This window comes from Garra rufa, chromosome 23 (genome assembly GCF_049309525.1).
Source record: "Garra rufa chromosome 23, GarRuf1.0, whole genome shotgun sequence".
NCBI classification, from domain to species: domain Eukaryota; kingdom Metazoa; phylum Chordata; class Actinopteri; order Cypriniformes; family Cyprinidae; genus Garra; species Garra rufa.
In genome coordinates, this window is record NC_133383.1 from 23,107,890 (window position 1) to 23,133,775 (window position 25,886).

The 25,886-nt window shown below is 35.5% G+C and overlaps 3 protein-coding genes across 5 annotated transcripts in view; 1 reads left to right on the forward strand and 2 right to left on the reverse strand.

The window, feature by feature from the left end:
• Positions 1 to 6,636: 6,636 nt before the first annotated feature.
• tlx3b (T cell leukemia homeobox 3b) lies at positions 6,637 to 11,710 on the forward strand. Its single transcript, XM_073829950.1, has 3 exons — positions 6,637 to 7,251; positions 9,401 to 9,638; positions 10,622 to 11,710. Exons 1-3 carry the CDS (start codon positions 6,807 to 6,809, stop codon positions 10,833 to 10,835), a joined length of 897 nt encoding a protein of 298 aa, XP_073686051.1. The 5' UTR covers positions 6,637 to 6,806; the 3' UTR covers positions 10,836 to 11,710.
• Positions 11,711 to 14,407: 2,697 nt separating this feature from the next.
• On the reverse strand, positions 14,408 to 20,158 carry npm1a (nucleophosmin 1a). Its single transcript, XM_073829767.1, has 10 exons — positions 20,040 to 20,158; positions 18,335 to 18,414; positions 17,652 to 17,771; positions 17,455 to 17,548; positions 17,252 to 17,361; positions 16,361 to 16,413; positions 16,069 to 16,147; positions 15,791 to 15,985; positions 15,551 to 15,625; positions 14,408 to 15,198 (listed from the first exon to the last, which is right to left on the reverse strand). The coding sequence occupies exons 1-10, from the start codon at positions 20,077 to 20,079 to the stop codon at positions 15,157 to 15,159; spliced, it is 888 nt and encodes a 295-aa protein (XP_073685868.1). The 5' UTR covers positions 20,080 to 20,158; the 3' UTR covers positions 14,408 to 15,156.
• Positions 20,159 to 22,490: 2,332 nt separating this feature from the next.
• Positions 22,491 to 25,886, reverse strand: part of kcnip1b (Kv channel interacting protein 1 b) — a 66,913-nt gene continuing 63,517 nt past the window's right edge. For all 3 annotated transcript variants that reach the window (XM_073829890.1, XM_073829892.1, XM_073829891.1), the window contains exon 8: positions 22,491 to 24,663. In XM_073829890.1, the coding sequence (XP_073685991.1) occupies positions 24,616 to 24,663 (48 nt within the window). In that variant the 3' untranslated portion in view covers positions 22,491 to 24,615. The remainder of the gene's footprint in view (positions 24,664 to 25,886) is intronic.

The window sequence follows — 25,886 nt, forward strand, 5'->3', positions numbered from 1 at the left end:
ATATATTTTACATGTTATAACATTTAATTTAATATTGAAGCAATACTAAATTGAATACATTGATATTAATGCAGGAAAATAATATAATATTTTTATAAAATCGTCACCTTGGAATTATAAGGTCGTAATCTGACATTTTTGTCAAAATTGAGTTACTCACATATTCTTATTCTGTGACAACTTATTTACATTATTTGATGTTTCTTTTGTAAGCTGTGTATATTTTGGGCCCTTTTTTAGAAAGCAAAAATGGTTCTATCTACAGAAGTCTATGGAATGCAAAAACTTTGAAGCTCAATAACTCGAAAGTGCTCAGAACGCAGATAGAACCTTATAATTCTAAGGCGACGAAATGCAATATGGAATAGTATTAAAACAATTTATAATAGAAATACTACTACTACTACTACTACTACTAATATTTTACTAAATAATATAATAATAATAATAAAAAACTTGTATGCTTTTATTGGTCTTTTATTATAAAATGTATACATTTTTAATATTATGAAAATGTCTCAGGGTTTGTTGTCCATAAAATGAAAGTCAGTGGAGTTGTTTTGGACCTCGCTGACTTTTATTGTATCAGTAAAAAGAGTTTATTTTATTAATCTAGATGAACATATCAGGTTATTTAAATTAAAAAATAAATGCTAAATAAACATGTAAATTTGTAATATAATAATATATTCTATTCTATTAAAAAAATTACATTTCATTTTGCAACCAATGCAACTAATTTTATTCTTTAGGATAAATATTAAAAAAATAATATTAAATCAAATACAAAATATAACAGATATTTCTAATGCATCATGTAATTTTATTAGAAAATGTAAAAGTGACCCTGGACCATAAAACATAAGGGTCATAAGGGTCATAAGGGTCAGTTTTTTTGAAATTGAGATTTGTACATCATCTAAAAGCTGAATAAGTAATCTTTCCATTGCTATATGTTTTTAGGACAAAACTTGGCTGAGATATAACTATTTGAAAGGGTGCAAAAAATCTAAATATTGAGAAAATCACCTTTAAAGTTGGCCAAATGAAGTTCTTAGCAATGCATATTACTAATCAAAAGTTACATTTTCATATATTTATGGGCTTATGCATCATCTGAAAGCTGAATAAATACGCTTTCCATTGATGTATGGTTTGTTAGGACAGAACAATATTTGGCCGAGATGCAACTATTTGAAAATCTGGAATCTGAGGGTGCAAAAAATCTGTCCAAATGAAGTTCTTAGCAATGCATATTAAAAATCAAAAATTAAGCTTTGGTATATTTACGGTAGGAAATTTACCAAATATATTCATGGAACATGATCTTTACTTAATATCCTAATGATATTTGGCATAAAAGAAAAATCGACAATTTTGACCCATACAGTGTATTTTTGGCTATTGCTACAAATTTCCCCTTGCTACTTAAGACTGGTTTTGTGGTCCAGGGTAACATATTATAAAAAAATATATATAGTATAATAATAATAATAATTGTAAAAAATATTTTACCAAAAAAAAAGAGAGTTTTGTTTAGTATGTGGATTAGTATGGATTAGATTAGGGAACCAAGGCAGTGCTGTTTTGTGTTACTGATAAAGCTCATCAAGACAGACAGAATGTGGAAATAGTAAATGGCCATAGTGAAGCATTTACAAGACCACAATCTTTGCATCACTTCAAACAGGGCCCAGTCAAACACACACATTGAGAGGAGCACTTCCGATTGCGGCTCATTTCTCCACAGCGTGGTGTGTTAAACTCTCTCCATCTCTTCACTCAATGGAGCGTAGCTCATCTGAACACTGAGCAATAATGAGGCACAGAGATGCACTTGTGTGTCTGTGTGAACCAACGCGAGTGAGCGAGAGAGCTCTGCGAGAGGAGGGGGAGAGAGAGAGGCTATCCATTTCCTCCCTGGGGCAACTCCTCTTTGGCTCTTTGTTGCTGAAATGCTCCCAGTGAGCAGGTTACACTAAAGCCTGCTCTATTGTCTTAAACAGCTGTGCGTTGCACGCTCTCGCTCTCTCTCTCTCACTCTCTTGCTCATCTTTTTTTCAGGTTCCTCAATCAGGGGCAGTTTCTGAGATCTCTAAAAGCAAAAGCCTGTGGCAGTGCTCCCCCTTATCCAAACACACACACACACACACACACACTGAGAGATCTGCTTCTGTTTACACTGTCCCACGGTAGGGGGTCTTTCCTGATTCAGCTGCTTTCTGATTCTCTATATAGAGAATGCAGATAAATCGACTCATATTACCATACATTGCAGATTGCTAATAAAAACAACAAGAAAAACGACAACAATAAGAAGCCGAGAAAGAGGAAGAATAATAATTATAGCTGATTATAAGCTGAATAGGAACAATGAGAAAAAGATGTTCTAGATGCATATATAAAGTGAAAGCTCTGGCATCTAAAAACAAATGTCTGACTATATTTCAACATAAAATTATTCAGAAAAATTGATGTGTGTTACAGTACAATAGTCTTTGGTTAACCGATCAAGCAACACATCTCAGTCTGGTTTATTTTTTTGTAATTTACAGGACAAATACAGTAAATATGCATGTATGTGCATCCAAGAGAAATACCTGAACAGCATATAATCAGATAATATTGAAAACTCACTAATGTGAGTCAGTTGGAAAAGAAAGGAAAGTGTAAAGTTTTTTTTCCCCTACATGTTTCAAACTTTTTATAACATTCCATATTCTACAAATGAAGTTGTTTAGAAAATTGCAAATTAATGGCAGGTACAAATAATGCTGTTGTAATGACTGGTGGATTGTAACAATATAGAAAATTTGAAATGTACAATTTTGTGTATTAATCTATAATTTGTTGTGGTGATCAAATTCCTTGTTAATAAAAATGATCACTGGTATTCTCATCACCGTCATTTTTAGCAGTTTATTTCAAAATGGTGAATAAATAGCAAATGGTTTATTTCTGAACAGCAGATAAAATTGCATGAAAACAATCATTCAAATGCATAAACACAACAAATAGTGTCTTTGCTGGTCACTCTCACAATTTTGGCAAAGGAAGATCTTAAAAGACAGCAGGTTCTCTTGTTTAATTTGATATATGTGACCCTGGACCACAAAACCAGTCTTAAGAAGCATGGGTATATTTAGCAATAGCCAAAAATACATTGTATGGGTCAAAATGATCTATTTTTCTTTAATGCCAAAAATCATTAAGATATTAAGTGAAGATCATGCTCCATGAAGATATTTTGTAAATTTCCTACTGTATCAAAACTTAATTTTTGATTAGTAATATGCATTGCTAAGAACCTAATTTGGACAACTCTAAAGGTGTTTTTTTTTTTTCAATGATTTTCTCAGATTTTGTTTGCACCCTCAGATTCCATACATCAATGGAAAACCTATTTATTCAGCTTTCAGATGATATATAAGGCCAATTTAAAAAATAAATTTAAAAATCCTTATGACTGGTTTTGTGGTCCAGAGTCACATATATTCTCCACACAAGCTTACATGTTTAAATATTATAGAAATATGATGAACAGAGTTTAAGAAACTTTCCAATGTGTTGTTTTCTAGACACACATTAACTGTACAAAATGGTTCAATTACATGACTAAAAAAAACGTTTTACTTTCTTGCCACAAACATTGTTTATATTTTATATTTTTACGCAGGAAATTCAAGAGGGTAATGCACGTGTACAGTACCCCACTGTCACATAAGAAAGAAAGAAAGAAAGAAAGAAAGAAAGAAAGAAAGAAAGAAAGAAAGAAAGAAAGAAAGAAAAAGAACGCAAGCAAACGGCGCAGATGACGCACCATGTAAACTAAATTAAAAGGAGTTCTATTACAGCCCAAGAATAATAAGCAAGAACAACAAGCAGAAAAACAAAGAAAAGCCATAAAGGACATTAGGCGCTGAGCTTTATATAACGTTTGAGTGAATATTTCATGGGCAGAGAGATAGAGAGAGACTCTAAACTTTCATTAAGCAGGGTATTTCGCTGGGAGGGAATTTCGGCGCCTTTCACTTTTTCTTGGCTTTTATTGCAATAATACAGATATCTCTCCGGCTCCCAGCCCCTCCTCATTCAGCCCATTTCCTTCCCGCCGTCTCTCTCACTCTATGCTTTTTAAAATATAGTAATAAAAACATACTAGATCCTTTTTAAATGCACTATTACTTATCATGGTCTTTTCATATCGTAGCATCACAGGTGTTTTAAAGCCGCTATAAAAGTGCGTCATTTATTATTCAAAAGCAGCGTCGTCTTTTTGCATATTATCTGAGCGCTTTTATACTGCGGGCTGCCAGACTCCCATTTAAAATGTTCGGCAGAATTGATAACGGCAGACACGCGCAATAAAAACAGCGCCGGGGGCAGGGTGGCACGCGCGCCCGCTCATATGCAGATCCCGGTAATTACTCCAACAATTCGCCAACCATTCCTTTATTTGCTCTTTGAGCGAGGGATTTCACGCTTTTAATTCAGTTTTCATCAATCTATTGATTCTCGCCTGCTAAATTGTTTGCACGGGTCAAACATAAAAAGCGGGTCCGAGTTCTCCTCGAGCGCCCTGCTAGGTGAAACCGTTTGTGTCCCTTAATCGGGATGTTTATGAGTGCATTTTATACCCACCTCCCCCAAAAAAGAAAATGTTAAATTATAGTTCAATTCAGAGCAGAACTTTTCATTGATGTGCAAAAATGTAAAATTTCACATTTAAAGCGCTTTTGGAACAACCTTTGAAACAAAACATACGCCTATAATATTTTGTGTTGCACATAATAATACCTATTTAATTTTTACGGCTTTATTTTTACGTGCATTATAAGCGATCTATTTTATTATTTAAGATAGGACTTGAACACATATTTGGATGCATCCTCTATCCATCCATTTATCTATCTATCTATCTATCTATCTATCTATCTATCTATCTATCTATCTATCTATCTATCTATCTATCTATCTATCTATCTATCTATCTATCTAATGAGAGGAAAATATGTGGCATGATAAAAGCAAACAGGCTCGGAGCGAAACCCTGACCATGGGTCAACGGCGGGAATGACGTAAGCGTCTTCAGCCACTGGACGAGGGCCGAGCTCCCGGGGGAACGAGGCTTTTTAGCGTCAGCACTCACTAATGGTCTATTAAAATATCAACTACTTCAAAGTAAACGGATTTGCTCCACACCAGCTCCCACCCCCTGAAGCTAATCAAACGCGGCGGCCAGGCCAAAAGAGCATAATCATTTTTACGTGGCAGATTACAAGGAACCACTTAGATCCGCTGTCAGAAGATCGGGTGTCCCAACACTCTCGATTAAATAAGCGCAAGGGAGTGCAAGCTCTCCAAGCGCCAATAGTGGCTCCTTTAGGCGCACAGCTGTGAAACTGACAGTTTCCGGATGCAACAACTAAAGAGCATCTAAAAGTCACTGAAATTATGCTGGGACGTGCTAATTATAAAGGACTCAATCCAGTAAATAATTCTGTTAAAATATTCAACTGAAACAAAATGATTTGCGTGGCTTTGAAAACACATTAAAACGTAAGATGATGTCTGCACTATTGCAAAATTAATAACCATGTGCAGTGTTTAATGTTACCATTATTGTGGAATAATATATCGGACATAAATAAACCATTCCCAAAAATCGATTTAGAGAAATTTTAGTGAGTACTTTTCAGTCTATTTTCAGTAGGCCTATACATTTTAGTCAGACTATGTTAAATCTTCGTAACATTCAAGTTAAAAAGCGCTTTAATTAACATTGTTTATAAAATAAATCAGAATTTAAATGGTACCATCAGCGACTAAAAGGTGAACAGCAAAAATATAAATCTTTAACGTATTATTACTATTATTATTATCATTTATTGTATTTTATCTTGAAGCGATATCATATTATACGAACAATAGGCCTACATTCCATCTGCCCCATGGACACAAATAAATAAAAAGGATATTTAATTTGTTTTCTCTTCGTCTAATAAAGCCGAGAACGAGTTGATTGACATATTAGAAAAAAAAGGTTGAGGGCAGCTTTGAGGTCAAAAGCACTTCTCAAATTGCTGGAGGCGATATAAAATTCGATTTCTTTTTTAATCTTAAAGCGTGATTTATACGCCGATTAGTTTCTAAAATTAATAAAGATTATCAAAATGTTTAGGCTAATTCATCAAATAATGCGTTACTTATCTCATCCAGCCTACACTAACTACAAACAACTTTTTCTACACAAAAAGAGCCATATGGTAAATAATAATACAATTGATAAGCGCTTTATTTCCACATGAGGCCACGGTAAAATCTCTATTAAATACTCAAGTATTTAAAAAGCCAGTTATGATGTGCTGATGTCAGCATGTCCGTAATAAAGAGATACTTGACCAATACAGAAATTGGGGACTAAACGATCTGCATTTTAAAGAATGATGTCACAAAACGCGTTATGTTTTGTGACTTGTAACAAAATGAAAGCCAATAAGGAGAGGGAGATTGAGCACTGTCCAATCAGAGAAGAGAAGCGCTCAACGAGCTCCGTGCAGGGATCCAGTAGAGAGAGAGAGTGCCAGAAATCTGCCAAGTCCTCGTGCCAAAAACTTTTCACCCACAGACGAATGCGTCCAAGCCATCCTAAGTCAAGAATTGAAACTCGAGGAGTAATATATCACAAAGTAGATATTACCAGGGATTCCCTTACTTCATAGAGATAGAATTTTCCATAGTACAGTTCCAGGGCAGTCCGAAATTGTCTGTGGAATAAACTCACTGGAAAGGTTCGGGTGGTGAGGATGGACCGAGCCCCAAGCTCCAGCCCAAGTGGCACCAGTCAAACATCACAACCTACCCAACATGAACCCATCAGCTTCGGCATTGACCAGATTCTCAGCGGCACCGATCAAGAGTCACAGCAGAACTCGACCAGGAATAATTCAGAAAGCAGCAGCAGCAGCGCGAGCGGAGGCAGTTACCATCTCGGCAGCCCAACGGGAGCGAGCGCAACGCCGTACACAACACTAACCGGCACTTTTCACGGAATCGCGGCTCCATATGAGGAGTCCAGTCCATACGGAATGAACTTGACCCTTGCGCCCGGAGGAGTGATTAGGGTCCCGGCTCACAGGCCCCTGGCCGCGGCCGTGCCTCCACCCATGGCCAGCGCGGTACCCGGACTTGGGAGCCTCAGTTTTCCCTGGATGGAGAGCAGCCAGCGCTTCGCAAAAGACAGGTTTGCAGGTAAACAAATACGCTTATTCGTTCGATCTGTTCTTTTTGTTTAACAAACAAAAATCGTGGTTGAAGTGATCAGAATAAGAAAATGCTGAACTGACTGAAAAATAAAAACACTCAAGTTCACCATTTGCATTTTATAACAACACAAACATAATTGTAAAAAGTCCAAACTGTGTGAACTATATTTTAAAATATTTGTAGTTTGTCGGTGGTTTTAAGATTTGTGATAGTAAAAGTCAAACAACTCAACTTAGAAAAAGTAAAACCGTACAAATTTCTTCTTTTAGTAGCCTAGCTAGGCTAACCTAACAGACTAGTCTCTGCTGTTTTTTTTTTTTTTCTTGTTGTAAATGTATGTATTTTTATTTTATTTATTGTATATATGACGGCATTGTTTTGACAGAACTAAAACAAAAAAGCTCTTCAACTATTGTTGGCGACATGCTATTACCATGCTTTAGCAATAACTTTAGGCCTAAGATATTGTGATGCTTTAGTTAGCCTATCATTAAAGTGCATTTAAACAATTATTTAAATCATATACATATGAACGCACTTAGGCTACTCAAATATTCTATATTTCAAAACGACGTATTTAAAGTCGTTATCGTAATAGACATGTATTCTCTAAAATAGCACAACGCACTCTTTATTATTTGCCATTTTAGTTCCATTTCAGTTGTGCAAACTGATGCTGTTGCATGTTTGATGGTAAAAGAATCACAAGGATGAATTGATGGAGGTTTCAATACGATAAATATTAGACAGTCTGTCTGGGAAACTTGATCCTAGTGTTTCCATAAAGAGGCGGCAGATGAATGGATGCTGCAGAAGAGCTCGTTTTAGTTTTATTTGACCTTGAAGAGCGTGAAACACCTGTGCTAGTTATGGCCGAAATTAAATGAAAAGGCCGATGGGAAGATGTTCAGCTTAATGCGTCTGCAAAAATGAATTTTTGTTTGCATGGTTTTGCTTTATATTTAAGCTTATTGGACGCGTATCTGAATAATTATTTAATAGCCTAATTTAAATCATTGCGTCTGATTTTTTTATTTATTTTTAGATTAAACCGTTTTAAATAGTACACAGACATATTTGTTTTGTTTCTCAAATATGTACTGAACATCCATCAAGCGTGCTACATAAATACAGAAATAAATGAGTATTGTTATATTTAGTCAACCGCTCTTTTGCATATGAATGTTACCTCTTACAATTCAGAGCTGTCGCATAGATCACCAGCTTTCTTTATTCTAGGCTAAATGGCGAACGCTGTGCCATTAGAAAGACATATCAATATTTCACCAGCTTTAATTATTGCCACCTATAGCTGCGGTAACAGGCGCTCTCTGCTGCTCTGTCTGTTTTAGGTAATAAATAAATTAACAATATAGGTAATTACTGTCATTAGGTGAACAGCTGCTGTTTGTATTTGATGCAACATTAATAGGATATGTTTTGTGTGATTTTATTGTACATCTTATATGTAACCTGAGTAACAGGCCTCTCAACAAATACTAAGAGCATCAGCAATCCATCTATTTATGAGGGGTTTTAGTATTTATCAATCAATAAGGTAAAGTCTAATTTGACATCTAAAAGGTATAGTGCATGAAGGCATGGAGTAATTTATAACGACGAGGAACACAGTTTCCCTTTGACTCAGCAAGAGTCAGAAACTTGGGATGATTAATGCATTACACAGTTACCCAAACCTTTAAGCGAAAGCTGTTTAATGTGCAAAACGCAATTTACTTTAAAACAGTCCTTCTTAAAATGTTTTAAATAATAATAAAATAAAACAAATAAATAGAAGTAACAAAAAAATGCATTCTTCATCTAACATAGGCTAATATCAACATTTCCCTGATTCTGAGAATCAGTGCAATGCATTGCTTTTTTTCTGGGCTTGGAAGGTCTGTCTTTAAAATATTTAAATGCATTTAAAAATATATATATACTGCTATTGCAAAAACTTTTTTTTACACTGTAAATATATGACAAAGACATCTTGTACCCTAAAAAAATACATTGTTAAAAGGCAACTAAGAAAATGTCTTTCTTGTGATAGAAGGAGGTCAACAGCTTATGTCAGACTCTTCATGACTTACCTCATCTCTCACTGGCTTTTCCCTCCTTATTCATACCACAGCAGCCCTGACGCCTTTCACTGTGGCTCGCCGTATTGGTCACCCGTACCAGAACCGCACACCACCTAAGAGAAAGAAGCCTCGTACGTCTTTCTCCCGAGTGCAGATCTGTGAGCTGGAGAAGCGCTTCCACAGACAAAAATACCTGGCCAGCGCTGAACGAGCAGCCTTGGCCAAAACTCTGAAGATGACAGACGCCCAAGTCAAAACCTGGTTTCAAAACCGCAGGACCAAGTGGAGGTGAGACAAAAGAAAAAGGAGATATATTTTAATATAAGATGTAGAAACGTTGAGGAAAATGGTGAAAAACTCAAGTGTGATGAGATATGAGGAACAAATGCACAAGACTAAATTTCTGATTTCGTATCCTTTTTTTCCTAAACGTTTGTCAGGTCAACACATACTGCAAAATAGGTGCCCTGATTGTTTTACTACTGTAACAGAAATGATGGGAATCATAGAAAGATTTGGGCATAAAATCACTAAACGACTAAAGACAAACTAAACTGTAGGCCTTTTGAACATGCATATATATATATATAGACTAACCACATTAGTGTCTGTAATGACCTAAAATCACTTTTCAAATTTGACCTACTAACGGCCGTAATACCTGTAAGAATTAATGGGAAAATAATGGTGTTGTCAAGAAGAAATATGAATTATTAATTAAGGCAAATACACTAACGACACGCCACACTTTGCAGAAGAGGAGGGGCTGCTTGAACATTACTCAAATGTAATGTTTAAATAAACTTGACATTTACCTTGAATAATCAATTGCATCTCCGGACAAATTTCACAGACTTAGATAAATTATATCCAAATCCGTATGTTAGACACAATTAGAAACAATTCACACAATTAGTGTTTTTCACCTTGTGTTTCAGTCTTTGCACTGGAAACCAAATTTCTGCAGTACACTCTTAAAATGAAAGATTCTTTATTGGCATTGACGGTTCAGTGAAGAACCTTGAACATCCATGGAATTTTTCAAATGCAGAAAAAGGTTCTTTTTTTTAAGAGTTCTTCAAAGTGGTTCTTTTAAGAACTGTTCACTGAAAGGTTCTTTAGGGAACCAAAAATGGTTCTTCACTGGAAAAACACCCCTTTGGAGTCTTTATTTTTAAGAGTGTAAATGTGCACACAAGCGAGTTTGTGGCAAATGTAAAACTTCAGCTCTTCTAATTTTCTCTATATCTTTTCCTTTCATCTCATGTCAGGCGGCAGACGGCAGAGGAGAGGGAGGCAGAGCGTCAGCAGGCCAACCGGCTGATGATTCAACTCCAGCACGACGCCTTTCAGAAGTCTTTGACTGATTCAGTTCCATCAGACCCACTCTGCATCCACAACTCATCACTGTTCGCCCTGCAGAACCTACAGCCTTGGGCGAGCGAGGAGAGCGGCAAGCTTGGGGGAGTGACTGCGCTCGTATGAGCACCAGAACTCGAGAAGCAAATGACATTCTCGTTCTTTTTGATGGACTGGGATGTTGGTTGACTTTATCTCCATCGTAAAAGACTATTTCATTCCACAAAAAAAGTGAGGAACTAATATTGGGCATCCAACAGTGAGCAAACCCATATACATAAAACGGTTCTGCGTCGTACGAGCCTCTGCAGAATAAACGAAGCCCGTTTTCGGTGGTGTGTCTGTGCGTACAGAGACTTTTATTCCCATCAGAGTCAGTTTCACTGACAAAGTGACTTGCAGAAGGGAACAGACCATCTCAGCTGACCCTTTTACAGATCCTCTGATCTTCTCCTCCATCCTTTCATTTACCCTTCTGCCCCCCTGTGTAATTTCTCCACCACTCAGAGCTGTAGAATACAGGATTAATGCAGAAGAGGGAAGTAACGATGAATTAATTATTTATAATGTGAGTTGCACGACCTAAAACGCCCCCAATCTGGCCATTTGTGAAAATAAAACGACACAACGATGCACAATAGAAACACTTTTCCATCATTGATCTAATTTCATCAATCTAATTCTTTATTTTATGAAACTACATCCAAATCTTTTGAGGAATCGCATGAGATGTCCAGAAGACGGGCGTAGGACGTTGTACGGGGTGGTTGCAATTTATTTTATCGGTTAGATTTATTCAGCAGTGGCTTCAAACGCCGCTCGGAAACTCTTCAGAATCATGCTTCGATGGTTGAATGTTGTGTGTCAGAGGAAAAGAACAATTTCAGATGAAACAAGGGTTTGTTAGATGATGTAGGTGTGCTGTTGCATCCCAAACTCTGTATTATACTTTGTATTTGATAAATATGTAAATAGCAAACAAAAAGTAATAAACATTCTGTTTTGGCATTAACACAAAAGGCGTGCTTTGCTTAATTTGTTATTCGCCTAATGTTTTTTTAGAAGAGGCATTTTCCAAATCCCCAAGCAGCACTTTTCTCTAGAGTAATGTGTTGCTTTCAGAGGTCCTACACAACTTGATCGACAAATAAACACTGAGTCCTGGTAGTTGCTTGCAGTCGATTATGCCTGCCACAGCAAAGAAGCACTTATGTCCTCAAGCAGATAAATGCGGGATCCTGTGGGACCATAAAAATGCCTTTATGCCCTCCGCAACCAACTCCCTCCTCCCAAAGTGCTGACTCTCAGGAACTGACCTGTTTTAAAGGCCTGGGTGGGGGGTAAATGGAGGGGTGTCCATTATAAAGTGATTTAACAGACTCCTTACATTATGATGCTGTCGAAGCCTCCGCAGGGTGAACCTGTGGAGTTCCGCCACAGCTCTTTGCGGACAGATGGTTAGGAGTGACCTGTGCCAGAGCCTCTTTGACTGGAGAGGGTGAGGTGATGTGTATGGTTGAGTTGGGGTCATCTGAGAAAGCCATCGGTAACATAGACTCAGGCTCAGGATAATTTACACAGGAAGTATTCTTGGCTCCTTTCCACATCTACAGCAATGACATCACTTGAGTTGCTCAACTACAAATTGCTTGGTAAAGCGAAAGAGTGGTGTTTTACTGCCCTCTGTTGACTATTACTTGCAAGTGGTCCTATGTCAGTCTTCTACAACCGCAAACTTTAACAACGAAAAATGCAATATATATGAAACATCTAAAAATATTTAACATATCCTCAACATTTAAGCACATTAAAATAATTCAACTTGATTATTGCCAACCATATAGCAAACCTGTGGCGTCAAAGAATAGACAATGCTGGTAAAATTTCTATTAAAGAAATCGTGACTACTTATATAACTTTGTAAATGTAAAGTATAATTTACTAGGTAAGCGAAAACCTTGAAATCAGTCTAAACGTTTCTGAAGACAAACGTTTCAAAGCAAAAGACAAGGCAATTACCAATTTTTCGCGCGAAAACAACATAAGCGACGCGGCGTTTTTCCCCCCAACTAAGGTAACTTCTGAGGTAACTTTACAATTTACAAATAGCAATGCAAACAAACCGAAAGTAAGATAATGTTCAAGAGAGTGTTAACCGTCAAGATAAAATACAACTTACCCTTATGAAAATCAACTATGGTTTCATTAAAGTAAAATTGTAACCATGTTTTTGGCGCATTGATTACCATTTGTATAGCCATAGTTTTACTAAAAATACCATGGTTATGGTTAGTGTAGCAAGACCATGCTAATTTGTGGTTACCATATGGTTTAACTGTAGTTAACTTTTTTGGTTTTATTTGTAAAACCATGGTTAATTTTCGTAAGGGTGTATTAATCATATATTAAGAGAGTCACCACAGCGAATAACGCAACACTAATATTTAATATGCCCCCTTATCCTTGATCTACCTTATTATTCTTTAAATTTACTTTTTTTTTCCCAGCGCAATGTTGGAAAACAGTTAAATGACCACGTTATGTGTCAGCTTTATTTTTCTGGAATCTAATTGTGTTTTCCTGGTCATTTTGATCATTACAAAATCCCAGTTGCATAAAACGCTTAGAGAGCTGGGTACTGATTACATGTAACCTAGATTCAGATTCCAAAAATTATGTATTTGTAATCAGATTACATTACATTTTAAAATACTTGTAATCAGGCTACAGTTACTTTTTTATGGATTACATGATTACATATTTACACAATAGCAACAAATTATTCCTATATATTTTTTAATCTTTTGTCCTTTCTAAAATAGCCTACTGCTTATATATACATATTCAGAAAGTCTTACATTTTGTTCACATTGACATTGATTTTTATTTGAATGATCACTTCTGTTGTTTAACCATGTATTTCTATGCATTTTGAAGGCTTTTGTCTTTCAAACACATTAAAATGCAAACATTCACAAATTCACACAAACGTTTGTCATCTGATCATCTTTCACCTAATACATTTACTAGAAGCTCTCCAGAGATTTTAAAATAAATATTTTAATAATTAAGAATCACATTTGCATGTTCTTCAGTTATTTGTCTCTGGTTATGACATGCAGGTAAAAAAAATATAAAAATGTTTAGTACGTTTTTATTTCAATAAAATGATTTTAATTTACCTTTTTATGATTTGATTATTAGGTTTTCATTAAATTCAAACCCTCTGAAGCTCCTTCACAAACACTAGTTTGAGAAAACATGAAGTAATATAAAGTTTAATGCACTTCATGTTGCTTATAGTGACAAATGTAATACATTTTCTTACTCTTTGTATTTTTATGTCAATATGGTATAAGATTATTCTATTTAAATCAATGTGATAAATGAGTTAGGTCACAAGTAATCTGATTACATTACATAAAATGTATAACAATGGATTACACTTTGTAAGTAATCTACCCAGCTCTGATAGTTAGTCAACTTATTTTTTCTTTAAATAATTTTCTGTTGGTTACAAAAAAAAAAGTGTATTTACCTGGAAAAATAATACTCATTACCCTTGCTAAATGCTAGGTGTTCAAACTAGATAAGACTATCTTAAAGACAGATGTCAGTCAAGCATAGAACAAATCTTGGGGAAACCCAGCAAACCGGTCCTGTCTACTCCAAGATTAATTTAATGAGCCACAGATGAGTTTACACTTGTGAAATATAAACTTTATTTGCATTCAAACAGATTCAAGGAAGTCAAAAAAAGTGAACCACATATGATCTGCAGTCCAGAGATTAAGAATTCTGAGACTTAGCTGCACAGACTGTGACATTAACTACAGTATACATTGTTGACATTTGGATTTCTTACAGTTGATTAAATCAACCCCAAACATACGGTACATCCCACCTTCTAGCAGGTTACAAGATATCACCAATTACAAAAATAGCATGAACTGATGAAACACTAAAATTTATGACTGAAACCATTCTGAAAACCATCAATCATGCATTGCAATACAGGTCAAGCTGTTCAAGATTTCCGTAAATCGACTTCTCAGGCACATCTCTAATCAGAATACTATACACACATTTCCATGTCATTTGGAAAGAAACCATGGACGGGTAGTCAACAAATCTCCATACAAATTAAGAGGGTTGAAATCTTCTGTTTAGAGTCTCGTTTGAGCAACAAGGCTGCCAAATTAAGGCCATACTCCCTGCACATGACAACACCACAGGAGTGAAGAGAGGCCAGATTGCAAAGGATGAAAAAGGTCATGTTCTGAGTAAAGTCTTTTCAGGGAATGGCACGGATTTGACATAAAAACTGAGGAGTACGGGGGACGAACATAAAATTGAAGGTAACAAAAGTAAAATCATGGTCAAAAAAAAAAAAAAGGGAAGGGGGGTGCCTAATAATTTAAGCAAAATAAAAGGTGTTGTAGTTCTTCTATTTGACACTCTGTCTCCACTTCCACAGCTCATCAATTATCTTGAGGGGGAAAACAAAACAAAACAGAAGAACAGTTTATAATTAATTACAATATTACAATTAAGTCAAGCATACAATGACTTGAAAACACCTCTTTAGTTGATAACATGGTTTTACTAACATTAATTTTAAACATTTGGAGGCCAAAACAAAAACCCATGTCCTAATATCATAATGAATACCATTAAACTTTAATTATTATTCTTTTTTAGACAAGTGAAGTGTTAATTTCATAAATATCTGAAAACTACTGTATGCCAAATCTGAAGTCACATGGTTTGATAAACATAAAAAAAAAGACATTATTTGTCACAATATCAAAAACAACATAACACAAGAGCAAAGCACATACCTTTGCGTCGGTGACTCTGAAGCAGTTCTTCACAAAGTTCTCAAACTTCTGCTGTACTTTGGGCAATGATACACCCTGCAAAAAACAAACAAACAAAACTTATGAGTACTTTTTCTAGTATTTTTTTTTTTCCTTTAAACTTTTTTTCCATTGTATCCCATCAAAGCATAGAAAAACAATGATTTCTTACTATTGTGTCATTGCCTTAATATGTGGAGAAGGGTGCCAAGGAAAACATACCTTTTCTACACTCGCCATCATCTTGGTTTTGATATCTGGGATGGTTAAAACCTGTGGCGTTTTGGGTGACTGTGTTTTCTTGTCATCCTTTTTGCTCTTTTCAGGAGTCTTGTTTTGTTGTTTAGCAGGCGTATTTGGCTTGGGCCCTTTTCCGTTCTGTGCAGGAGTCTGCGGTTTGGATGGTGTCTTCTTTGCCTAACAGAACAATTGGGAAAATAAGCATTTCTGATGCTTTTGAAATATTCTACAAGATTTAGGGCCTGAATAACTCATTTCACCTTTACAGGAGACTCCTCTTCACTTTCCTCCTCCTCCTCTTCATCATCATCGTCGTCTTCATCGTCATCCTCATCATCCCTGGAAGGTAAAGTGAAAATATTATTTCTAGTGCCGTCAATTTAAAAAAAAAAAAAAAAAAAAAAAAATTAACATTTTTAAATATATTTTTATATTGCAATAATTTCACATTCAATCTTCAAATTAACAGCACTTATTTCATTTACTTAGGAATACTATTTCTAAAACACTAAATACATTTGACTTTTCATGGATGGCCAAGACAACACTTACTCATCTTCATCGTCGTCATCATCATCCTCCTCCTCATCCATCTTCATTTTTTTCTATGAGAGAAAGTTGGTTAGAAAATGAGCCACAAAATTTCACACACATACACAATTAAGGTCCCTTGAGTCCCTTGTTTGTCCTGAACAGTTAAACTGCCCACTTATTCTTCAGAAAAATCCTTCAGGTCCCACAAATTCTTTGGTTTTTCAGCATTTTTGTGTATTTGAACCCTTTCCAACAACGACTGCATGATTCTGAGATCCGTCTTTTCACACTGAGGACAACTGAGGGACTCGCATGCAACTATTACAGAAGGTTCAAATGCATTGAGAGCCGCGGAGTGAAAACCTTTTTATTTTGAAGATCAAGGTAAATTTATCTTTTTTTAAGTATCTTCTGTACCTTCTGAAGGTCAGGACTAAATGAAAAAAATATGATATTTAGGCAAAATAAGAAACATGTACACATTTTCATTCTGTTCAAAAGTTTCCACCCCTGGCTTTAATGCATCGTTTTTCCTTCTGGAGCATCAGTGAGTGTTTGAACCTTATGTAATAGTTGCATATGAGTCCCTCAGTTGTCTTCAGTGTGACAAGATGGATCTCAAAATCATACAGTCATTGTTGGAAACGGTTCGAATACACACAAATGCTGAAGAACCAAAGAATTTGTGGGACCTGAAGGATTTTTCTGAAGAACAGAAAAATCTTATAAAAAGAACATCTTTTATATGAAATATCTTATTCAGGTCAGTATTAAATAAAATTATGTATGATCCCTCTTATTTTGGTAAAATAATTACCATTTTGTGGATTCTGCAAGGTGTATGTAATATTTTGACCTCAACTGTATATACATATCAGTGAAAGGACCCTAACTCATTTCATAACTTACTGAAGGCTTCTGAGACAACGGCGCTGGCCTTTTCTTAGCTGCTGTCAATGTCTCCTCTTCTTCTTCCTCCTCCTCCTCTTCTTCATCAAAGGACTGGTCTCCTCCCATGACTGAAAGAAAAGTTCCAATGAGAAACTTGTTTTTCATACGTTTATCTGAGACAATCCCAAATAATCAAACACCTCTTCAAGTATTATACTTACTGACGAGATGCTGTCCACTAATGTGAACTGGACCGGAACCAGAACGTAGACGGAACACGACAGGTGGAGTGATCTCAAAACCACCCAAACACACCTGCGATACAAACACATCTTTAGTTAAAATCAGCAAGAGCAATTCAGAGATCAACTCAAGTTTACCCAAAAGATGTGTGAAACGTGATGGACATTCTACTTACACTGGGGAGAGTGGACGGCTTGAGTGTGGCCAGAATTGCCTTGACCTTCTCACCCTCTGAATCTTGCCCTTCGATCTCCACAACATTCAGTTCGTCTTTTGTTGAGGGGTCAACGCAGGCCTGCCACAATTAACAAATAAACAAATGCTTTATATATGAAATTTAAATTTTAATAAAACTTGGAGGACCATTTAAAACAGCGGTTCTCAATTCCAATTCCTCGCGCCCCACCGCTCTGCATATTTTGTGTGTTTCACGTATCGCTTCAGACGTTTGTTCTATTCCAACGTTACTGCCCTTCGAAGTGGACATCACAGGATATTCCGCCATTATTCATTAGTTCGAAGTGAGTGTATATGTTCCATTTGAAGGTCATTAAAGCATTCGAGACGTAAATTTAAAATGTATTTATTTACAGATGCATTTATGTCACACTTCTCTAGTAAGTTTCATCTGTGTGTGAAGGCGCTACATGCGGTGGCGTAGCGCAAATATGTGAATGAATGTTTCGAAGTATAGTAAACAGATTTCCCCCGCTCAGGGAGTAGGGAGCAATGAACACTTCTAACGAGCTGGTTATTTGAATCAGGTGTGTTAACTAAGAGAGACATGTAAAAATATGCAGAGCGGTGGGGCGCAAGGACTGGAATTGAGAACCGCTGATTTAAAACAAGGCCACATACCATTCTGACTGATAACTGATGATCAAAATCATCATCCTCTGGATTAAATTTGACCTCCTTGCCTGCCTTGAGCTCACAACCTGTAAAAACAAGCAAAAAGTTTATTTTAAAAATATAAGAAAAGAGCTTTTCTGTAATAGTAAGTGTAAACACAGTACGAGTCAAAAGTTTTTGAACAGTACGATTTTATGTTTTTTCAAAGTTCAGCAAAAACAGTAATATTTTGAAACATTTTTACTATTTATAATAACTGTTTTCTGTTTGAATATATTTTAAAATGTAATTTATTCCTTTGATTTCAAAGCTGAATTTTTAGCACTATTACTCCAGTTACATCCTTCACAAATCATTTTAATATTCCCGATTTGCTGCTCAAAAAACATTTATTATTATTATTATGTTGAAAACAGCCAAGCAGAATTTTTCAGGTTTCTTTGATGAATAGAAAGCTCAGAAGAACAGCATTTATCTGTAATAGAAATCTTTTTTTAACATATAAATGTCTTTATCATCACTTTCGATCGATTTAAAGCAGCCTTTCTAAATTAGTTCATTTCTATAATTATAATTAATAATAATGTAAACTGGTATTTTCGAGTAATGCAATCACCAAACCAATGAAGTGATTCATTTACTTTGGCACGTGGTACCTTTTACTATCTTGGTTTAATAAATGAGTCAGACAGTGAACCGCTTGGTTTAATTCAATTTGTGAAGGAAACATTCTGCACGTTTTTTGAACCGTTTCACTGAAATAATCTGGCTTCAAAAAGCGGTTCTCTCATGTTCATTTCGCGGTATAGCACGTTGCGTCGTTTTTTTTTAAGAATATTATATTTAAAACGGCTTGCAGTCATGGTTTCGTTTTGAAGTAAGGAACTACACGTGGCAAGGTTTGTGAGATCCTCATTCATGTTGAAATTAATTTACAGCACAAGACCAGACAATGCAGCTATTTTTGTTCACCAGATTTGCGTTTTCACTAGTAGATCATGTAGAACAGTTTCAAACACCGTTAGCATTGATATAATACAAACATGTTTATTAGAAAAACGAAACTAAGAAAAAAAAACAGTACTTAATGAAAATTCAAATGACTTATCACATATAACGAACATTACAATGTTAAGTTACAGGCTAGCAAGCGAATTCAAACACTTAATGCGTTGTCTCATTTAACACGTGTAGCACAGTGACGCCATTTTGGAGCGCCAGAGCTAAGTGCACGTGTTTAGAGAGCGCGTGCGGGGAGTCACGAACTCTGGGGGTTTCGTTTCTTTTCTGTAATACACTCGATTTAGAAGTTTATTTTGAATTTAACTAACTTATAAAAGCTAGAATAAACAAATACTTGCCTGGTTAGTTGCTAACAAACGTTACCACTATGTGAACAATATAGTGCTAACCGTTTAGCTAGTGCGAATGAAAGCATGCTCTACACGTGCTGTAGTTTAATGTCACTCCACACCAAACAATTTAATAGCGATATAACGCATTTATACTAGTTCACACATCAACATGTGCTTTTAAGCCGTTTGAGTCTGTTGATATAACTTGGGTTAGCCGGCAGGCTACCACGCTACCGTTACTCCATACTCAGTTTGCGTAACTTACTAGCTCTTATTGCCACGTTTACGTACTATACGTATGATCTAATTGATTATGACAAGAGCAGATCAAGATAAGTATTTAACGCATTACATACCGTACAGGAAGGTTTGGGGTCCCATTTGTTCAAGATCCATCGCTGCAGGCTATACGAGTGTCTGTACGTAGACTGAACTGTGCAGTGCGTTCGAGTGCAGGATGGACACACTAACCCACATTGAGAATATCACGCCCATTACTGGGACGGTCCGCAAGTCCAGCCAATGAATTGGCTGCATAGACAGAGCATCACGGAGTTTGGGGCTGGATTGATATGTACTGTTACGAGCATGACATTTATCTGGCTAAGCAAGTCTTGGAAAGATTTACGTTAAACATTACAGTCGTGAATTGTGTGCATTTGATAAATACAGTGTAAAAAAAACATTTTTCGAAGTAAAACAAAAAGACAGTTTTATGAGTAGCCTACGTTTTACAAGAAAATTAGAAAACTATTTAAGTCTTTTTCCAAAATTTACTTGCTGTTTTTTGTAAGTTCTGAAATTAGTTGTACAATTTCTGAGTGAAAATCATTGTAAATTGATTAGCCAGTATTTTCAGTTTAAATAAATAAATAATGAGACGATTTATGTTGCTTTACTTACTATACGTTATTATATACCAGGGCTACCCACTTTTGAGTTCAGCTTGGAGTGAGAATTCCCAGAGCAGTCCCTGTAGGGGGCTCCGGGGGCATGCTCCCCCGCAAGAAAGTTTAGTACATTTTACAGTTAAATTCATCTATTTGGTGCGCTTTGAGAGTTCACAATTAAGAGCTCCAATACAGTTTCAGTGTGCAAACTAAACAAAGAAAAAAGCTAGTGAATTGACTTGGTCTTGAGGTTTAAAGGGGACTCAATCCTCTTTTTAGTTGTGAAATGGTGTCTCAGTCTAAATTACTCTCACACTGGTATATTTAGAAACCAAACAAATTAGAATATAATGATGATGATAATTTTATATTATTATTCTTACAACAGGAGAATGGAAAACAATTCTGTAAAATAAATGAAAATGAGTATTTCACAGGTATGTTTTTTTTTTTTTTTTTTTTTTACCTTATTCTACAGTAGGGAAATTACAATACTTTTGTTGTAATTCCTACATTTTTGCCATAGCTGCCATTTTAATCATGATACAAACAATTTTTTTTTTGGTAATTTACAAAAAAAAAAAAAAAATTACCAGCCATAAATATTTTTTCTTGGTCATGAAACTGTTTTTGCAGTTGCTGCTACTACAACAACTAAACATTTTTTAATAATAAAAAATAAATAAATTGAAAATTAGAACTAAACACTGCAATTTAATCATGATACAAAGACATGTAGCATGAGCAGTTTTTATTTAAATTTGTTTTTAACATTTAAACATTTGAAACAAAAACAGAATGGTCGCCTGACTTCAGCATTGTGAAATTATAATTTTTTTTTATATGTATAAAAAAAGTCATACTGTGTTTTGATCATAAAATGATGTAAAATAACTGTTGCAGTGCTGCAAAACTATTAACTTTTTTACCACAACATGAATAGCAATGTACAGTGAAAGAATTGCAAGATTTAGTGATTATTCTTTTATAAATAATTGCAACCGCATTTAAAAAAAAAAAAATTAACATGAAAATTCAAATATTTTTCTGTTAATCTGTTAAATCTGCTGTTCTGAGAAATTATATTTTTTTTCTCCCATTCGATAATGAATCATTCATTCATCCATTTATCACTCCCGAAACTTTGCTTCTTGTACAGGGTATATGGCCGTTAGCAGGACGAAAAACAAAACTTTTATTCAAATTCTGAACGGATTATATGTAGCCTAGGAGTACGCAAAAGCCCTTCCTTGATAATCACTAAAACATGTAACTTCAGTTAATCGCAAAAGTCCATTTATAATCAATTAACCGCTTATTTACAGTGACAGGACTGGCAAGTGTACAGGGAAAAAATCTGGCGTTTAGAGCTGAGTGAATTCACAATGCAATGGCCAATCACAAGTGTTCAAGATCAACAGATATGTCTGTGATTGGCTACATTGCTCAGCGCTACGAAAACACGTGGCAATTTTCAGAGCACAAACACATATGCCCTGGAGCCTATACCAAATCTGTTTAGCCAATATCTTATTATTACAGTTTTAACTGAGGGTGCTTTTGACTGCGTGAGAAAATGGATGTGTGGCGTAAGAGCGTGTGAAGAGTGTCAACTGAGTGAGAGTTGGCAGCCATGTTATATACTAGTAAATTGGGTTATTCTGTGCTGTTTGTGACCATTTTGTCTCCATTTCGTAAGAAATAAAAGTAATCTGAAACATTTTACTGAAGTATTTACATAAATGATTAACAGTAAGCATGTAATGAATGTGAGATGCCGTAATCAAAAATAATAATAGTAATACACAAAGTGATACCATTCAAACTCTACCTGCACCTACGGAAAAAAATATAATAACCAAACAATAGCCCAAAATCTTCAGAGTATAGACAGTGCAATAAGAAAACACAGCGGAATGTTATTCCATAAATGTTTTTAATCAGTTTTGACTGAGATTTGAATTGCACAGCATATTTCTGATACTTCATTTTCACAGTTTGTATTTGCCTCATTGGACATTTCTTCAGGTGGCACCATACTTGCAAATATATACATAGCTTATATGTCTTACGACTGACCCTGACCCATAAATAATAATTGTTTTCTTTATTTAATGTGATTTATCTAGATTTTTCTCTTATACAGTTGAAGTCAAAAGTTTGCATACACCTTGCAGAATCTGCAAAATGTAAATTACTTTACCAAAATAAGAGGGATCATACAAAATGCATGTTTTTTGTTTATTTAGTACTGACCTAAATAAGGTATTTCACATAAAATACGTTTACATGTAGTCCACAAGAGAAAATAATACTTAAATTTATAAAAATGACCTTGTTCGAGAAATTTCCATGAATAATTTTGTTAACCCGAATGATCTACAGATGTGTTTTTTTTTTTGTTTAGTGATAGTTGTTCATGAGTCCCTTGTTTGTCCTGAACGCTGTTCTTAAGCAAAACCTTCAGGTCCCACAAATCTTTGGGTTTATCAGTATTTGTGTATTTGAACCCTTTCCCACAATGACTGTATGATTTTGAGATTCATCTTTTCACACTGAGGACAACTGAGGGACTCATATGCAACTATTACAGAAGGTTCAAGCGCTCACTGATGGTTCAGAAGGAAACATGATGCATTAAGATCGGGGGTGAAAACTTTGATCATGATGAATTATTTATTACTCCATTCTGTTCAAAAGTTTACACCCCTGGCTCTTAATGCATTGTGTTTCCTTCTGAAGCATCAGTGAGTGTTTGAACATTCTATAATAGTTGCATATGAGTCACTCAGTTGTCCTCATATGAAAAGATGAACCTCAAAATCATACAATCATTGCTGAAAAAGGTTCAAATACACATAAATGCTGAAAAAACAAAGAATTTGAGGGACCTGATAGTTTTTTCCAAAGAACAGCAGGCAGTTTAACTTTTCAGGACAAACAAGGGACTCACGAACAACTATCACTCAAAAAAACAAAAAAACAAACAAAAACAAAACACAGCTGTGGATCATTCAACACTATTTTCTCTTGTGGACTATATGTAAATGTATTTTATGTGAAATATCTTATTCAGGTCAGTACTAAATAAAAAATAACATGACTTTTGTATCACCCCTATTGTTTTGGTAAAAATAATTATCAATTTGCACATTCTGCAAGGTGTATGTAAACTTTTGACTTCAACTGTAAATACTGCCTTGTCCTTCTTGAAAGTATGCAGAGGTATCTGGGGACAGAAGGGTATCCAGGGACTAGATTGTCATTTGTTGGGTTTGAATACAGTCGTGATTTTGTAGTTTCCTAAATACTCCTCACTTACTTCCGTACTTAGATCCACACACTCTTCTAACTTCTGTCCCACCTTATTCACTATGAGCTGGTGGGTAAAAATGGCTTGGCAAGTACTGAGACACTTAGACACACATTAAGCGGGCAGACTGGAAACAACAATTACTAACGCTGACAACACAAGACAAAATTAACATCCAAGTAAGTATCCTTTAAACCCCATGTCATAGATGAAAAAATCATAAAATTAGACAAGGCCAGCATTATTTTCAAGCAACTCATAGGGAACATATCTGCTGTTTTATTTCTCATGCAAGCTCTTTTGGCAAAGAAAGCAAGCAAAGGAGGCTGTATTTCCTCCTGGATGCAGTTCCATTACACCATTAGTAGAGTCCTGAGCTCTAGGGTCAAGCAAATGAAAAACATTTGAAAGTGGCGTTCTTTTTCGTAGATGTTGATCATCACCACCCACTAGTCAGGAAACGCACAATGCCTTTCAAACATATGCAGTCTTCCGTGGCTGGATCAAAGTGGATTCTGGGCCGGTGATTTCCCAAAATACCAGCAAAACACTGAATATGTTACATGGTTTGAATAGAGAGAGGAAAAACAAAGCCCACAGACTCTCATCCCTCTCAGGCCATCACATTCCCCCCAGAACTCAGTTCAGTGAAGTATAGCGAATATAAATTTAAACGTAAAATCCCTCTTGCTTTCTTTCTTGTTCTTTTCTTCTTCTGGTGGAGCTTTTCTACATCACATTTTCAAAGAGCTGCATGGATCTCATCATGTTTTCATCCTGGTGAAAAAAAAGAGAGAAACGTTTACATGTAATTCATCAGTTTGACCACACTGAGGCAGTGTAATCTTTTCAGTGAAACTTGATCACATTATATAAACATATATTTCAGCTTTTTTCATACTGTATGAGGCTTTTTCACATTAAAAATAGTAATAAAATATTCAAGTTTTTTTAATACAACATGTAAAATTACAGAGAGATGGGTAAATACATTTTTACAATTAGTATAGAACTACAGTAAGCATCATGTTTACACTCCATACACAATGCCTTAAAGGAGTAGTTCACTTTCAGAACAAGAATTTACAGATAATGTACTCACCCCATCCAAGATGTTCATGTCTTTCTTTCTTCAGTTGTAAAGAAATTGTGTTTTTTGAGGAAAACATTTCAGGATTTCTCTCCATATAATGGACTTTTATGGTGCCCCGAGTTTGAACTTCCAAAATGCAGTTTAAATGCAGCTTCAAATGGCTCTAAACGATCCCAACCGAGGAAGAAGGGTCTTATCTAGTGAAATGATCGGTTATTTTTTTAAAAAACATTTACAATTTACATACTTTTTAATCTCAAACGCTCGTCTTGCCAGGCTAGACAAGACGAGCATTTGAGGTTAAAAAGTATGTAAATTGTAATTTTTTTTAAAAGAAAATAACTCATTTTGCCATTTTCCTTGGCTGTGATCGTTTAGAGCCCTTTGAAGCTGCATTTTGGAAGTTCAAACTCGGGGGCACCATAGAAGTCCATTATATGGAAAGAAATCCTGAAATGTTTTACTCAAAAAAAAAAAAAATAAAAAATAATAATAATAATAATTTCCTAACGACTGAAGAAAGAAAGACATGAACATCTTGGATGACAGGGGGGTGAGTACATTATCTGTAAATTTTTGTTCTGAAAGTGAACTACTCTTTTAAGGCCCGTTCACACCAAGAACAATAACTATAGTGTAGTGAAGATTAACTGTCTGTTTTTTGTTGCGTTTAGACGACTTCAACCAGTAGATGTCCTCAGCACGCACTTTTCGAGCGCATCTAAACGAGGAGCGTCTCGCTGCAGCCTGCGGTGGACATCCAACCCCGCCCACATCCAAGTGTGACGCCAAACGCCACGCCCACGTTCAAACACGTCACACATCCAACATATTAAAAAGTATTAACACATATTAAAATAGTGATAATATGATTAGCAATGTTCACATTTGTGGACATATCTTTAGA